At 32.3% G+C, this 17,392-nt stretch overlaps 1 protein-coding gene across 1 annotated transcript in view; it reads right to left on the minus strand.

The window, feature by feature from the left end:
* LOC129220086 (uncharacterized) overlaps window positions 1–10,716 on the minus strand; it is a 32,474-nt gene extending 21,758 nt beyond the window's left edge. The window contains exon 1 of the mRNA XM_054854425.1: window positions 10,615–10,716. Within this exon, the coding sequence (XP_054710400.1) occupies window positions 10,615–10,714 (100 nt within the window). The 5' untranslated portion in view covers window positions 10,715–10,716. The remainder of the gene's footprint in view (window positions 1–10,614) is intronic.
* Between the last annotated feature and the right edge of the window lie 6,676 nt (window positions 10,717–17,392).

Below are 17,392 nucleotides of genomic sequence, written 5' to 3' on the forward strand. Positions count from 1 at the left end.
AATACCTGCAAAGAAATTGGCGTATTTTTTGCTTTCTTGCAAGTTGTTTAGAACAAACCATGTTCAACTACGAGCAACATGTGATATTTCGAGTAGATTGCATTGCTCTGAATAGGATAATCTAATGTTTGGCACATTCGGTCGTAAATAAACGGTTTGACGTAAACTAAATGTTCCATAAATAAGTACATCAATGATAAGGCACAGTAAAATTTATTGGAAGTGCAAAAAGCACTCTGTTGAGCGAAGATCTAAAAAATGATTGCAATTGTAAAATTTTTGATATGTCAATGTCTAGCTTTTCGAGGCACGAATTTAAAAAAAGAGAGAGCAAAATGAAACCAGGCAGTCTTTTTTCAGATTGTTGCTAAAGTAAAATACCTGTAATAAATAGAATGGTTCAAGAAAGTGGAGAGTTTATAGGGTGGGGTAGTAGAGGTAGTGCCTAAAAACCAGTGTTTAAGCTGGGTTCAAAAGTTCTTTAGCATAAAAGCTAAAATTGAGGGGAAAATGTTAGCAAAATGCTAAAATGTTACACATTCTCATATATTTATATATGCCTCAGTGTGTTTCATTTCCAGTTCAAAATAAAATTCATATTTCATCTGTGACATCTTTGAAGAAATAAGTACAACAGCTATTTTTTTAAAACATAAAATAAAAAAAAAGAAAACACGATTGGTGTTTAGAACGTTGCAGTCCCCTCCTCCTAATAAAGCAGTCATTCAGGGGACATAATGCTGGATAAGACTAATAGTTATTGAACTTAATTGTAGTTTTAACATCTTAGCTAAGATTTAAAAAAGATTAAGTTGATTATCGCTATGCATGCTTCCTCTCTATTATCATACATTTCTTCTTTTTTCAAAAAATTAATTTATTTTTTATTTGAGCAAAAAAGCGAAAATGCATTGCTTTATTTTTGCAATTCAGATAGTGTTTTCGCATTATGCGAAAAATGCGACCGTAGCGGAAACCCTGCTAAAAACGGATGCGACTTCACTTCTAGAACAAAGAGAGGGAGATAATATTTGTATGACTTGTGTGCTAATATGTGCTAATACAGCATCCAACACAAATTGAACTTTTCTTGCTCGCATAATCTGCTATTAATTTTTGTGTGTCCAAATTGTCTAAAATTTCATGTTCTATAGACAAAATTGACAAATTACTAAGTCTTTGCTGATGAATAGTTCAGGGTTCATACCCTTAAGGGAGAAAAAAATTCAAGCACTTTTCAAGTACTTTTTAAGGCAAAAAAAATTTTTTTCAAGGCAATATCATAAATTTGTACTAAAAATATTGTATGAAGATTTCATTCAATGCAAACATATAAATAATAGGTAATAATATAAAAAAGTAAAGCAAAACAAAATTGCCTTTTCTACAACAACAAACAGACTCTGATAAAAAAAAAAAGATCCACTGTGTTGAAAGTTTTTCTGCAAATGTCTAAAAAACTTGGTCATAAAGAGGAGCAGGTCCTACGAGGTTTAATTTTGAAATATTCACATTCAAAGAAGTATATTTTATAGAATATGAAAGTTAATATTTATAAAAAAAAATTAAAGTAAATAAAAAAAAGAACCTTTTCTGAGTGATTTTAATTTTTATCAGAAGAAACCACAATGCCTAAATTCAATGGAATGGCTAGAGGAGGTTTTGATTGATAGTGGTTCATACACATATAAGGGCGGTTAGGATCAAAAACACAACCCAGAAGGTAATTTCCGGTTGCACTAAGTTTAAAAGTATTAGACTTTTGATAATTATTTATGGGTATCAAAGTATAAATCAATCAATCGATTTCATACAAAATCACCTGTAAGTTTCACCGAGCTAATTGGGGTCGGGGGATAATTTTGAAAATTAAGACCCCTATTACTTAAATATACATGTTACAGCAATTACTTTTGATACATATAAAATTCATTTCTTATGTTAAAATAATTTATGAAGTTAAAATATTGCACAGATAAGTGCCTGTTGATAACCAGCAACAAGCAAAGGGCCTAACTAGGTTGGTCCTAGTCAATTTATTTGACCCCAATGAATATCAATGACCTTCCTTAAGCTATCTACCCCTTTGCTGATTACAGCCTCTTCTGGTAAGCTGTTCCAAATGCCCCACAATCCAACAAAAGTAGTAATTTTGAATATTTGAGGTAAAGGGGGAAAATTGGAAGTAGGGAGGTGAAAGCATAACGAACTCTACTGGATTTCCAGTGAATAACCAAAACACAATCACCCGTGTTATATACCTTAATTATTTTAGCAGACATAAAAGAATGATGTACTTATAAATTCAACTTTACAAAATTGTATAACTCAACTTTATCATTAAAATACAAACTTTAAGTCAAAATGTTAAGTGCTCAATCGCTTAAATTAATTTTTTTTTATAAATCTGTAATAACCAAGAATTAGCTAATGATAAAATTAAAATAAAAATTGCAAAATTAAGCAAGTATACGAGGTGCGGCTAGAAAAAACCAAACTAGCACAGGTGAAACAATAAAACGAATCCAATAAGGCTGAAAGTCGCCTGGCCTCTGTCACGTGACTCTTGCTCCGCCTACTGCTCGAGTTTCATCTGCACTCAGTCTGCCCGTGGCGTCTGTTCTAAGTAGTTGACGTTTTGTCTGTGCGTCGGAAAAATGTTGAGTGTACAGAAAGAACAGCGTGTTAACATCAAATTTCTTTTCAAATTTGGAAAATCTGCAAGTGAAACGTTTGTAATGTTGCAACAAGTTTACGGCGATGATTGTTTATCGCGAACACAAGTGTTTGAGTGGTTTAAACGATTTAAAGATGGCCGCGAAGACACAAGTGATGACGCTCGCACTGGCAGACCATTGTCAGCAAAAACTGATGCAAGCATTGAAAAAAATCGGTAAACTTGTTCGAGAAGATCGCCGTTTAACAATCAGAGCAATGTCTGAATTGACAGGAATTGACAAGGAAAGTGTTAGGCAGATTCTTTTTGAAAGTTTCAACATGAACAAAGTGTGCGCAAAAATGGTTCCAAAGTGTCTCACAATTGAACAGAAGGAACGCCGAAGAATGATTTGTTCTGACATCAAAGAAAACATTGAAAGAGATCCCACCTTTTTACAAAATGTTATTACTTGTGATGAATCGTGGTTTTTTACTTACGATCCCGAAACCAAACGCCAGTCGATGCATTGGAAATCTCCTGATTCTCCACGACAAAAAAAAAAGCACGGAATGTCAAAATCGAAATTCAAGGCAATGATGATTGTTTTTTTTTTTTTGATGTCAAAGGGATTGTACACATTGATTGGGTACCAGAGGGACAAACAGTGAATCAGCATTACTACATTAGCATCCTGACTACCCTACGTGAGCGAGTACGGAGAAAACGGAACGATTTGTGGAGAAAAAAAAGACATGGATCCTGCACCAAGACAATGCCCCAGCTCACAATGCATTGTCAGTGAAGACGTTTTTAGCCAATCACAACATTCCCATCTTAGACCATCCACCCTACTCACCTGATTTGGCCCCCTGTGATTTTTTTCTTTTCCCTAAAGTCAAGTCAGCTTTGAAAGGAACTAGATTTGAGAGTGTTGAAGCAGTAAAAGAAAAAGCGACGGAAGTAATGTATGGACTTACCGAAAATGATCTGCAGCATTGCTATGAACAGTGGAAAATTCGTATGGAGCGGTGTATAGACCGAGGAGGAGAGTACATTGACGGAGATAACATCAAATTGTAAATAATGGAAAATAAAATTTTTTTTATAGCATCAGTTCAGTTTTTTTCTAGCCACACCTTGTATATGTAATTAAACAAAACAAAAATAATTAACTTTTTAGATATTAAAAATAATATAAACAAGCTAATCTTATGTAGCATGCGTCAAAATAATTTCTAATTGCCAGAAAATATAAAAATATTTACAAGTTGCAAAAGGGTTGAAACCTCAAACAAGAGAAGCAAATTGTCACAAATCAAGTTCAATGCTGGCAGGTTTCCCATAAAATAAATTCATTAATTTTTTGCTAAAATTAAACATAAAATGCATCATAAAATTAAACATAATCTAAGGTAGCATGTATGAAAATAACATCTGATTAGCCAAAATATTTAAATATTTGGAAGATGCAAAAAAATTCAAATTTCAAACACGAGAAGCAATTTTCCGCGAAGTCTGAGTAAGTTCAACGTTGGCATGTTTTCCATAAAACAAATTTATTAATATTTTACTAAAACTAAACATAAAATATGCTAATCTGAGGTAGTATATGCGAAAATAACAATCGATTAGCCAAAATATTTAAATATTTGCAGGATGTAAAAAGATTGAAATTTCAAAAAACAGAGAAATTTTTCGCGAAATTCGGGACAGTTTAATGTTGTTATGGTTTACAAAATAATTCCTTTTTTAAACATGGAAATGAAACAAAAAATAAACTAATCTGAGGTACTATACGTCAAAATAGCTTCCGATTGTAAAAAACTTCAAAATATTTACAAGATGGAAAAGGATTGAATTCCCAAACAGGGAAGCGATTTTTCGCGATGTTGCAAATCTAACGCATGTTCAGAAAATAGCATTAGTAAAATACTTTATTAAAGGTTTTAAGCACAATCCGATGATTTTTGAAAGAATTTAAGCACCAAGAAACTTTTTCAAGATTTTAAAACTTTTTCAAGGTTTTCAAGCACTTGAAAATGAACTTTTTTTTTCAAGCACTTTTCAAGGTTTTTCAAGGGCGTACGAACCCTGTAGTTGATCTTAAACAATTTTTTATGATTTTTAACTTCGAGAAAGATTTTTCACCTGATGAAGGGGAAAAATCCACCTGATGACGAAAGTGACAGAGTTAATAAGATTCCTAATGCTGTTGCCGTATTGGGAAAAGTTGAAATTAATTTGTTTGTAAAGAGATATTGTAAAAGAGTATGTGGATCATTAGACTCGTTATCTGGAAAGTGTAGTTTTAAAGCATTAATCTCATCAAATAAGTCCACGCCGTCAATGTCTGCTTCATTTCTTGAGTCGTCTTTTAGTTTTGAATGTAAATCATTACAATGCTTTAGTAATTCATCTTTTGTGTGGCTAAATAATTTGCAACCGAAAAAGCCAAACACATCGTCAAATGCTCGTAGTTCTTCAAATCGACCTCTTAAAGAAATTAATGTGTGATAAAGATTCTAAAAAAAAACCTCTACTTTATAATTGGTTTTAGGATCTAACAGAACTTCGTCGTGTTGTTTATACTCAAATTGTTTGGGTTTTCGTTTTGGACGGAGTGATTTTACAGTCGGAAAATCGGCTTCAATGTTGAGTTCTGTAAGTTAATTTGGTAGCTTATTCTAAAACTACTTCAAACTGTTCATCTGTTCGACATTCCTCAAATTTTTCTACTAAATTTTTAAAAAAATTTATACACATTTGTGTATTTAAGCACGGGCTTTGCATCATCTTGCTTAATGAATTAATTTCGTTTAAAACATCGAACTAAATAATAATTGAGCATATAAATTTATTATTTAGCATGTTTAATGCATGTGAATAAGCATGTGAATAAGCTGTGAATAATCTTGTGTGTTGTAGTGCTGTCCCAATCCGAAGAATTTTCTGATATCTCCAGCAGAGCATCAAATATTTTGTCGAAGTGATAACGCAAAGGTTTGATTGCATCAATTCTACTTGACCATCGCGTAGCACTTAAAGGTTTGAGTTTTATGTCGGCTGAATGTCTGCAAATAATGGACCATCTTTTGGTAGATAAAGAGAAAAAACAAAGTTCTTGGATCAAGTCAAAGAAATTAATAGTTCCGTGCGAAATCCTTGCTGCATCATTGACTACCAAATTCAAAGTATGAGCTGAACAAGGAACAAAAAAATCGCGACTACTAATTTCTAAAATTCTCTTTTGCAATCCAATATGTTTTCCACGCATATTAGAGCCATTATCATATCCTTGGCCACGCAAATTTTGAATGTAAAGTTTTAACTCTGAAAATAATTTTAAAACAAAATCCAACAGACCCTCGCCAGTAGAACTGGTTATAGAACAAAAACCTATGAAATTTTCGCATATCTCTATTTTTTTGGTTTGTATTATTTAAGCAAACATGTCTCAGTATTATTGTTAATTGCTCTGTGTGACTTGCATCTGGTGTGCAGTCTAAAATAATGGAAAAATACTTCGCTTCTCTTACTTTATCCAAAATATAACTTTTTATTGTCCTGCCGAGTAAATCGATGATTTCATTTTGAATGTCCTCTCCCAAATAATGAGCCATACTAGTTGAATCTGACCACCTAGAGGATTCAATCTTAAGAATGTGTTCCCGCATAATTGAATCAAAAGATGCAATCATTTCTATTGCTTTTAAAAAATTTCCATTATTGGGCAGTTCTCAAAAGGTGGGAACAAACACAGACCTCAACTTTGAAGCTTCAACACCAAATAACTTTCATTTTAATTAACTCAAAAATTTTGAGTTAAACTATAATACTGTATAGAGACAAGAATTGACATAAATTATGGAAAAAATGCTCTTCAAATGCCCTTAAAAAAATATTTTCTTTGCTAAAAGGCACAATTTTGGACATACCAAAACGTTAACTGAGCAAATGTACCATTAAAAAAAATTTTTTTTTAATTATTTCCATACGTTTCAAAAAAAAATTAAAGGTATGAATCTTACACTGAATAACTTTTTGTTAATATTTTACACAGATAACAAAAATGAAGATAGATTATTTACTTTGTAAACGATTTAAAAAAAACGTAACTTTGAAATTTGATGTATGTCCAAAAGTTGCGATCTTTAAAATGCTATTATTTGAGAACTAAGTATATGTTTTTGTTTTAAAGGTATTTATCGATCCTCAGAATCAATTTTTAATTGTTTAAAAGTGTTTTCATAAGCTTTTATGCAGTATCTTAGAAGAAAAATGATTTTTCTTAAACATACATGTGAGATGTCCAAATGGCGTTACGATCTTGATGCCGATAATTCTGTCCGTTTATTCATAATTTTTGATGATCCACTGTCTTCTAACCTCAATAAAAAAGGTTATTATAATGTTATCTTTTTTAATCCATTGGTATTTTGCATAATTAATTCGTTACACATTGAACAATGCATAAATTACAGTAGTAACATGGCTTTCTACGATCGAACGAAAGCCATTTTGCGCTAACATCGCCAAGCAAACTTCCGCTGGCGACATTGGCGACAACACAGTATACGATACGCTAAAGGTTACCAGAGGGGAATTCCAGTCTGACAAATGTAGTTTATCGTCAGCTGTACCACTTTTGGCGAATTTATCACCTGCGCTAGCAATTTTGTTTTTTTTTTCCCGCTTTTATTATTTTAGAATTCTTTTTCTCTTCTTTCTTTTGGAAACATAATTTAACGATCTCCAAATAGAAATACGAATTTCTTTCTTCAATAATTTTTTTAGACATCATTTTAATTCTTATGACATTAGAAAAAATATTCATTATTAAAACTGATGTCACTTTTTACAATTGTATTATTTTTAATTTGAAGCTTTTTTTTAACTTTGCATCAATTTCTTCAAAATCATTCCAAAACTTTATTAAATGTAAGGAGCAGCATGTATAGCCATTCAAGTATTTCATTAATGTCCTCTTTATTATTAAATTGCAAAATTTAAAAAGTAATAAATAAAATTTTCATTGGAAAAGTTAAAAATCAGATTAACAATTGTCAAAAATGATGAAACTTACGTTATGATGATGTCCAAAATCCGTTACCTACAGGAAAGCAATGTCCAAAATCTGTTACCTACAGATTGCTGATTTAATTTGCTAATTAACAATTTTTACAAATACCTGCTGTCTTTTCATGTTCATATATTGTGTTCTAGGTATGCATACTATAGAATAAAATCAAAATTGATGTCAAATTCGAAAATTTTTGAAATTGCTCAAAGTTAACTTTTTTGTTCCCACCTTTTGAGAACTGCCCTATTGTGTTCAAACGATGTTTTCGATGAACCCCGAAGAGCTGAACATTGCCGCGATAAAAATTTGACGACTGCAATTATTCTTTCTAGCACATCTTACCAATACTTTTTTTCAGAATCTAATAGCCTCAGTTGCTGCATTTGATTTAGGGTTGTCTTAGTTTTTAACATCTTATTTGTACCAGGATTTTAAGTTTTGATTATGGGAAACACTTGTTTCATGCCTTTTTAAATTTAATGACAAATGCTGCCAATCTGAGAAGCCTTTTGCATCACTAATACTACTTGAATTGGTGCCAAAAATTTTACAACAGAAACAGTACACTGAATCTTTCAAAATGGAATAAACAAGCTAATCTCTATTGACTTTCTAGCCATTTGAAAGATTTCTGTTGTAATAATTGGCAGCAAATTTTCTACCAGCGTCATTGATGGGGAAGTTGTGATTATGTACCTGAACAGGACCACGACTTACCAAAGCATTCGCATTATGAGTATCAATACTTTCAGGTCACGTTCCCGGATCATCACCACTTTTTTAATGGACCGTGGATGGACCGCCGAAAGATGCCGAACCTCAGGGAAATCCTTTCAGACGCATACCTCTATCCAACCCTTCAAGCTTATCCGGGCCGTATTTTGTCACGAAAGACATGAAAAAGAATTCTGGAAATTGTGAAACACATTTTATCTAATCCCCGGCTGGCGCCTGGACTCCAATGAGCTGGGATGATCAGCACATAAGTCTTTACAATAAGACCAGCCATTTAACTTCAAACCCCAATCCCGTACATGACTGCCTTTTTGGCTTGATGTCCCAACGGGACGGCAACACTGAACAAAGTGACCGAACAAAACACAAGCAGAACAAGTTTTTATTACACTGCCAGTGAATAAACCGTGAGCCCCTCTCCAGCCTAGAGGGTTCCTTTTCATTTATTTTTTCTTCTTGTCTTGATATACTTCCAAAAACAACAGGGCTACCTGGTCTGCTTGGAAAAGGTCACAAAAGGTCATGAGACTCTCTTCCGCCTGCTTTTTGTTGAGCACTGGCCACAGGTGGTACTAAGAGTGAAGCTAAAAGAGCCCTCTTTCTTGCGATTATAAAATTTTCTTGTACTGAATGGTCTCCTATGAGAGGGTGGGTGGGTCGCTTTGAGCAAACAAAATTTGTTGGAAAGTCAAAACTGATTTTTTTTTTTTTTTTTGAGCAATCACGATTGCTTATTGTTCTCATTTGACTGTTTTTGGCGTCCGTGCCTTTTTCAGCTTGGACCAGGCCTGCAGCACCACCGTCCACCGGCGGCGGCGCGGCTGGTCCTGAGCACTGTCCCCCGAAATCCACTTTTGCTGGGCGGTGGCGTCCATGTCCCACACACACGAACGCCTACACACACACACACGAACGCCTACACACACACACACACGAACGCCTACACACACACACACACACATGAACGCCTACACGCACACACGAACGCCTACAGACACAAGCACGAACGCCTACAGACACAAGCACGAACGCCTACACACACACACACATGAACACCTACAGGCACACGCACGTACACAACACTCACTCACACACATGCATACATACACTTACGCACCCATACACATGCGCCTACACAAACACACACGCTCGTGATTGCGAAAAACATAATTTGAATTCAAGATGCCAAAAATTCAAATTAATTTTTTTAATTTCGTTTCCCTTGATTTAGCAAGTTGAAACTGTCTTTGGCACCCCTTCGGCGCTCCTCAGGTGTGCGGCGCACGCCTTGCACGCCCGCTTACGTCGGGTCTGATCCTGAATATGAATGAGACTGCAGTATGTGGTAGAGGGGTATTGGGCGGTATATGTTTATAGCATTTATCACAATAGACAATAATTCTCATAGTCATTCAATTTATATCTATCTGTCAACATATACCTAGGTTTATGTTCACAGAGGTCTTAAGTGAGCTTTGGGAACCATTTTACAGCAGAAGTTTGAACTATGCCACAGAGTCAAGACAAATGCTTTTTTCTGGCACGCTTGGATTTAAAATTCCGCCATTTCAATATTATTTTCAAATCCTCTTATGCACCTTACGAATCTCTAGGAATTTGGAAGTCATCGGATGGGACACAATGCTCTACGTTGTGAAGCAATACATTGAAATAATCTAATTCAATTTTTTACAAAAGGTACAAAAATTGCACTCGATAAGAAGAATTTACTAAAAATGTCTTTAACTTTTCCCATCACCACGTGTATTCCTTAAAAATTCCATTCATCAAGTAAAAAAACTTAATTCCAAAAATAATGTTTTAATTTTGTGATTTAAATACATAAATAAGCACTACTACTATGAATTTGAATACTTTGTAAAGTTATAACGTCTCCTCAACCGCTTACGTATATTTATCCTACGTAAGGCATGACTTTACCAACAATTACCCAGAAAATAATTATGAATATGACAGTATTATCTTGGTTAATATTTCGGAATACACAACAAAAATTAAACGAGGAAAACAAATTTTGAATAATAATATCTGGCGAAAATATAATGCTTTTATTAGTTCACAATAAACATTGTTTGAAAAACGTGACTAACATGTACATCACATTGAAACAAAAGATTACCTTGAACACTGCCAAAGGAACGAATCAAAAGAAATGCATTAAACAACAACAATCCATTGAAGCCAGCATTAACAGATAGACGGGACAATAACACTCGCATTAGAAAAGGCATCACAAAAATATCAATTCAAAAACTTCAGTATGAAACCTCAAATATACGAACGTTCGGTTAGGGACCGAAAGATTCTGAAAGCGTCAGGGTGAAATAGTGCAATATCTTCGCTTTTCTACTTGATTTTCTTATCGTTCATGCTGCCATCTAGTGAATAAATATACGAGTATCGATAAAAAAATATTATAATATGAATAAGGTTGCAAAGCCCCTATTAATGGAGATTCTCCCTTTCTTTTTTTTAGTATTCATTTGTTCTTCATAATTAGCAAAAACATAAATATTCGAATAATTAAAATGGCTAATAATTTTGTTTACGGTGGAAAAAAAGATGAAAAAAATTCTTTTTCATTTACGTGCATGATTATTTAAATTAGATAGTGCAATCTTATAAAGGAAAGAGAAGAAGAATGCATCATTTTTGGCTACTCTTGGTATGAATGGGTGAATAAATAAATTTTCAAATTCAGTAATATTTTAACATGATAAAATTCAAATTGCCTGCAATTGTTAGTAATAGTAAAAATATTCAAATAGACAAGAATAAGGTAGCATTACTAAAGGTTTTTTTCATTTGTGTTATTCTGAATAAGTACATTGCGCATTCACATGAAATAGACTTAATATATTTAACAGCTACGATTCATGAAAACAGTAATTTAAAGTTGGACGAAAAAATTACAAACATTGAACGTTCTTGGGAATTATGGTATTTGTTACATTTGGAGGTTGTAAAATTAATCCTCTGAACAAAAAAGTTCATGTAACCTCAACTGATGAAAGTATTCAGTCAAGTTCGCAAAAAAGTATTTTAGAAATGAAAAAAAAAGCATTAAAATAGAATTATTTTCTTTCTATTCATTTACTTTTTACAATTAGCATTCATATGAATTAATGCCAGGTGAAAAATAACTACTTACAATACAATAAAAGTTATTAAACTAGTTTGTTGATAATCATATTTTTAAAAAATGAAAATGGTGCTGAAAAATGTCTGTTATTTAAAAGTGAACAACGAAAATTTTTGAATGAAAAAAAAAATGATAAAAATGAAATTAATTTGAATTTTGACCTCTTGAATTCAAATTATGTTTTTTGCAATGACGAGTGTGTGTGTGTATGTAGGCGTGTGTGTTTATGTGTATGTGGGGGGGGGGGGGGTATGTGTGTTTGTGTGTAGGGGTTATTTGTATGTGTGTGTAAGCATGTGTGTATGTGGTTGAGTGTATGTATGTGTGTGTAGGTGTATGTATGTGTGTGTTGTGTGTATATGTTTGTGTGTGAACGTGCGTGTATGCATGCGTGTAAGTGTAGGATATTGATGCAACCTGGAGACGGTTTTCGCTATAGGAGCAGCATCGTGAGGTGGCCGGTCGACGGTGGTGCTGCAGAGGGTGCTGGTGGAAAAATAAAATCACAGGAACGCCAAAAAACAGTCAAATAAAAGCAATAAGCAATCGTGATTGCTCAAAAAAAAAAAAAAAAAAAATCAAATTCGTTTACAACAAATTTAATGATGATCATATCAGTTAAAAATATGAGGTTCAGTTTCACATCAACTACAGACAAAAACCCTCAAATATTTTACTCTGCAAGACTCTGATATAATAAACACATTTCCTATGTTAAGATTCTATATGAAAATAGTTTTATTGAAAAATGATAAAGGTTAGAAAGGACTACTTAACATCAGGGAATGTGATTTTTTAATTTTTTTTAGTCAAAAAATTCGAATATTTTTTATTCAATTTTTTTTTAAGTCTTGAAACATTTGTAGATATCAATTATCATTATTGATCTTTCAGTGCAAGTTCAGAGGCATAGTTCATAGCAAACTTTTATCATAAAATGTTTGTACATTGTGCATAGCAATCTAGAATTTTTCCCCCAGTCCCTTCTCTCCCCTTTTTCACGCAGCTTTCAAAAAGAATTTTCTCTTTTTATTAAAAGAAAACTGTCACACATGATGATAGAAGTTTTACAATGACAATTAGAAATCCTTGCGAACAAATTTCGTCACCACTAGGTTTCAACTCTAGCTGGATCCCCCCCCCCCTTTCCCCAGCTACTACCACCAATCATTCAACTGTACTTCTAGGAAACATTGGTACTATTATATTTCCTAGAATGATAACTTTTATACTTTTTTCAAGATAAATTCTTAAAATTTGACAATTTTCTATGTTTATCAGCTCAAAGTTGACTCAAGTTCTAAAATAAAATCAATTGGGGGTGAATAAGGCAATTGTTAATTAATTAAAAAATTAATACCTAAAATGAGTGAATAAGTAAGCGAATTCAACTATGTCACTTTGCCCAGCATGCACTTGACTAATTTAAAAAAACGTTTAAAAAAAAAGTTCTTGACTGACAATAAGATATTAAAATATGAGCACCATTTTTTTTAATCCTAATGTTATCATTTTTTAGTACTCAATGTGTTCATAATTTGGAACCGTACACGCTTATATTGAGCAGTGTTCGTTGATTTAAATCAGTTTGATTTAAGTTATGATTAAAATCATGATTTAAATTAAGTAATTTAGAAAAAAAAAAAAAAACCCGTTGATTTAAATCAAGAAAATTTTTTTAACAAAATCATTGATTAAAATCATTTGATTTTATTTTTATTAATTAAATTTGAATTTTTAGAATGTATTGCTCTCAATGTGCATGCATTATACAATATTAACTTCAACTTGCTAAACTACATATAGATTACTCTTGCAATATTGCTTTTATTCCAAAATTACACTTCGGAAAAAAGTATATATAAAAAATTGCATTTTTTCTTATAACACCATGACTTTAAGTAAAGTAATTAAGTAAACTTATTAAGTAAAGTAATTGTTTAACACAGTATTTTACACTAAAAATGTACAAAATGATGGAAACCTTATCATTTAGCCAGGGGTGCCCACCAAGGGAAGGGAAGGGGTCATGCCGCAGACTGATCCATTGAAATTTTTAGGGGTGGGGGGTGTTTTTAGGAGTATTTTTCTCAATTTTGGGGAGCTCTTGATCAGGGGGGGGGACTTCGTGACATTTAGGGGGGGTGTGCTCTTTCCCTTTAGGATGAGGGGCACCCCTGATTAAGCAAAGCGTAAAACAAAATCGCATCTTGTCTAAACGTTATAACGTTTTTATGAATCTTCAGAATTTATTGAATATTTAGAGAACTAATGCTAATTTTAAGAGTAAGCTGAAAGGTTCATCAGTTCAGACTGCTTTATAATCAAGTTTTAAAAATAGCCTTACTCACCCCAATTAAATCTATTTCAGAACTTTTGTCGACTCTAAGCTGATAAACATAGAAAACTGCCAAATTTTAAGATTTTTATCTTCTAAAAGGTATGAAGCAGGATTGGTGGTAGTAGCTGGGGAAGGGGGGGGGGGGGGCAGAGCAGCTAGAGTTGAAACTTAGTGGTTGATAATCAAAATTTGTTCTGAAGGATTTCTAATTGTCATTGTAAAACTGTTATCATCATGTGTGAGAGTTTTCAGTTTAAAAAAAGAGAAATTGTTTCTTGAAAACTGCTTGAAAAAAGGGGAGAAGAGACTGAAGGAAAAATTGTAAATTACTATGCACAATGTACATGTACAGAAATTTTATGATAAAAATTTATTATGGACTATGCCTCTGGACTTGCACCAAAAGATCAAAATTAAAATTCTATGAACCTTTTTTTTAAATTTTAAACGCTAAATTTATTTTGAATCATGCATTATTTGTGTTTAAAACTAGTCTACTTATACCTATTATTCAAACATAGCTACTGCTATGAAATGAAAATAGCTAAAAAGTTGCTGTTTCCCCCATTATGTGGGAAATATATTATGTTTGTAAATGTAAAGTATGGTTGGTTGGGGTAAGTGGGATTCCTTTTGAGAATAGTTCGTTTTTGAAATCTTATGCATAAAGTTTTGAAGCAAAAAATTTTAAACTTATTGTCTTATTTTATCTTACATATTATTAGTAAACAAAAATTCTTCATTATTTTCTAAAATAATGCTTTAAATATTCTTAACGATTATATATTTTAAAAAATCGGATGGGGCTCCCACTTACCCCACAGTAAGGGCAGGGCCGGCTCTAGTAGTTCTGTCGCCCTAGGAGATATTGACTAGTGCTGCACCCCTATCACCCCCATTGAATAATAATAATCATAATATAAAATAATAACATGGGTTTTGCATATCCAAGCTGTGGTACACACTTTAAGTTGTCTTTTTCATTAATAAAGTAGTGCATCTTATATCATTGAAACGGATGTTAATATTTTCAAAAGACTTTTAAACCACGCAATTTGCCGCCCCTAAAACTAAATTGAATTTTTAGTTATATTCCGAACTATGCTTTGCATGTCCAAGCACTGATACACACTCTAAATTATTTGTACTTTTAGCCTTGAAGCAGTGAATCTTATGGCGCTGAAACAGATTTTAATACTTCGAAATTTGCTGCCCCTAAAATCTGCCACCCTAGGCGGCCGCCTACCCCAGGAGCCGGGCGTGAGTAAGGGGTAAATGGGTCCCCCCCCCCCCTTTAATTTAAATTTAAATAAAGCATATCTAAAAATGCGGTAATGCGGTCTTACATGATAAAGTATGTACATTTTTAGTGTGAATCTTTTTTTTTAATGCATCCATTTATATAAGATATTTACTGTCTTTGAAATCTGTATCACGGAAAATTTTAAAACGAAAAACAAAGTAATTTCATTTGTGAATTCTATTGAAAGTCTATAGGGACATACATTTTACTTTTACGAATAAAGGTGTGTTTATGAACGGAATACAGTTGATTAAGCTCAATTTGAGTAAATTTGCCAAAACTATAAGTTAAATAAAAAAATTGGAAACACTAAATGACTGCGTCTTTGTAAAGTTGGCTAAGAAAAAAAAGAACCATCATCGTTTCATCCTCAGTAATTATCCCAACATCATCTGCACAATGCCAATAAAAAGTGTCACTATTTCTATTCGTTCTTGAAAATACAACACTTTTTTTTTAAATTTGTATCATCAACTTTCCAACATTAGACCTACTTAAATCGAAATGATTTTCTGTCATGTCCGTTTCACAAATACATAATCACCAGCTTTAGCAGTTTTTAGCTCAACTATCAATTCCAATACTAACTCGTCATAGTTGTCTTGTATTTCGCCAATACAAATACTTAATCAGAGTTGCTCTTTATTTTGAAATCCTAATTATTATAGGGGAGCCCAATTACCCCATTGTGAGGGGGTAGGTATAATACCCACTTAGTAGATGGGTATAATACCCACTTACAGCAAAAATGTACAGGGTAAGTGGGACCCCTCCTCTTAAACACTTATTAATATTTTATTCAAAAATTCTTGTTGCTGTATGAACTTTAAGTTATACTATAGGTGAAAAATTAATTATCATAAAAAATAATAAAAACTAACCTGGAAACACTTCTTTGAAAAATGTTGCTTAAACTCGCAAAAAAAAAAAAAAAAAAAAAAAAAAAAATCAGAATTTTTTTTTTTTTTTGACTAAGTGCTATGACTTAGAAAAATTTCACGAATCCCAAATATATGTTATACCAATTACTGTGATGAAATTTAACATGATCTGTGGAAAAGAGTTTGAAAGAGTTGAAGAGAGTTTGAAGAGAGTTGTTTATCCCTATTTCAGTTTTAGGGGGGGGGGACCCACTACCCCCCAACCAACCCTAATATACGAATGTTTCAAGGTTTAAAAAAATCTGAATGAAAAAATCCGAGTTTTTTGATTCAAAAAGAAAATTAAAAAATGTTAAATGATGTCACGTAGTCATTTCTAATAACCTTTATCATTATTACAATAAAACTATTTTCATATAGAATTTTAACGTTTAAAATGTGTTTCACATATGAGCGTCTTGCAGACTAAAATGTTTGATTGCTTTTTTTTTTTGTATTTGATGTAAAACTGAAACTCATATTTTTAACTGATATGTTCATCATATTATTTGTTTAAATTTGTTGTAAACGAATTTGATTTTTTTTCCAATTAAAAATTTTTGCTGCTCACTTTTAATTACCTGACATTTTTTCAGCAACTTTTTCACTTTTTAAAGATATGATTATCAACAAACTAGTTTAATAACTTTTATTCTATTGTACATAATTATTTTTCACCTGGCATTAATTAATAATGAATACTAATTGTAAAAAGTAAATGAATAGGAAGAAAATAATTCCATCAAAACTTTTTTTTTATTCAGTTCTAAAATATTTTTTACCGAAGTTTATTGAGTACTTTCATGAGTTGAGGTTACATTATTTTTTTTGTTCAGAGAATTAATTTTACATCCTCCAAATGCAACAAATTCCAATTCCCAAGAACGTCCAATGTTTGTCGTCCAATTTTAAATTACTCTTTTTATGAATCATAATTCTTACATATCCTACGTCTATTTCATGCAAATGCGCAATGTATTTATTCAGAATAACCCAAATGAAAAAACGTTTAATAATGCTACTTTATTCCTGTCTCTTTGAATAATTTTATTATTACTAACAATTATAGGCAATTTGAATTTTATCATGTTTATATATTACTAAATTTGAAAATCTTTTTATTCACCCATTTACACCAAGTGTAATCAAAAATAATACATTCTTCTTCTCTTTTCTTTATAAGATTGCACT

Source organism: Uloborus diversus, chromosome 4, assembly GCF_026930045.1.
Source record: "Uloborus diversus isolate 005 chromosome 4, Udiv.v.3.1, whole genome shotgun sequence".
Lineage (NCBI taxonomy): Eukaryota > Metazoa > Arthropoda > Arachnida > Araneae > Uloboridae > Uloborus > Uloborus diversus.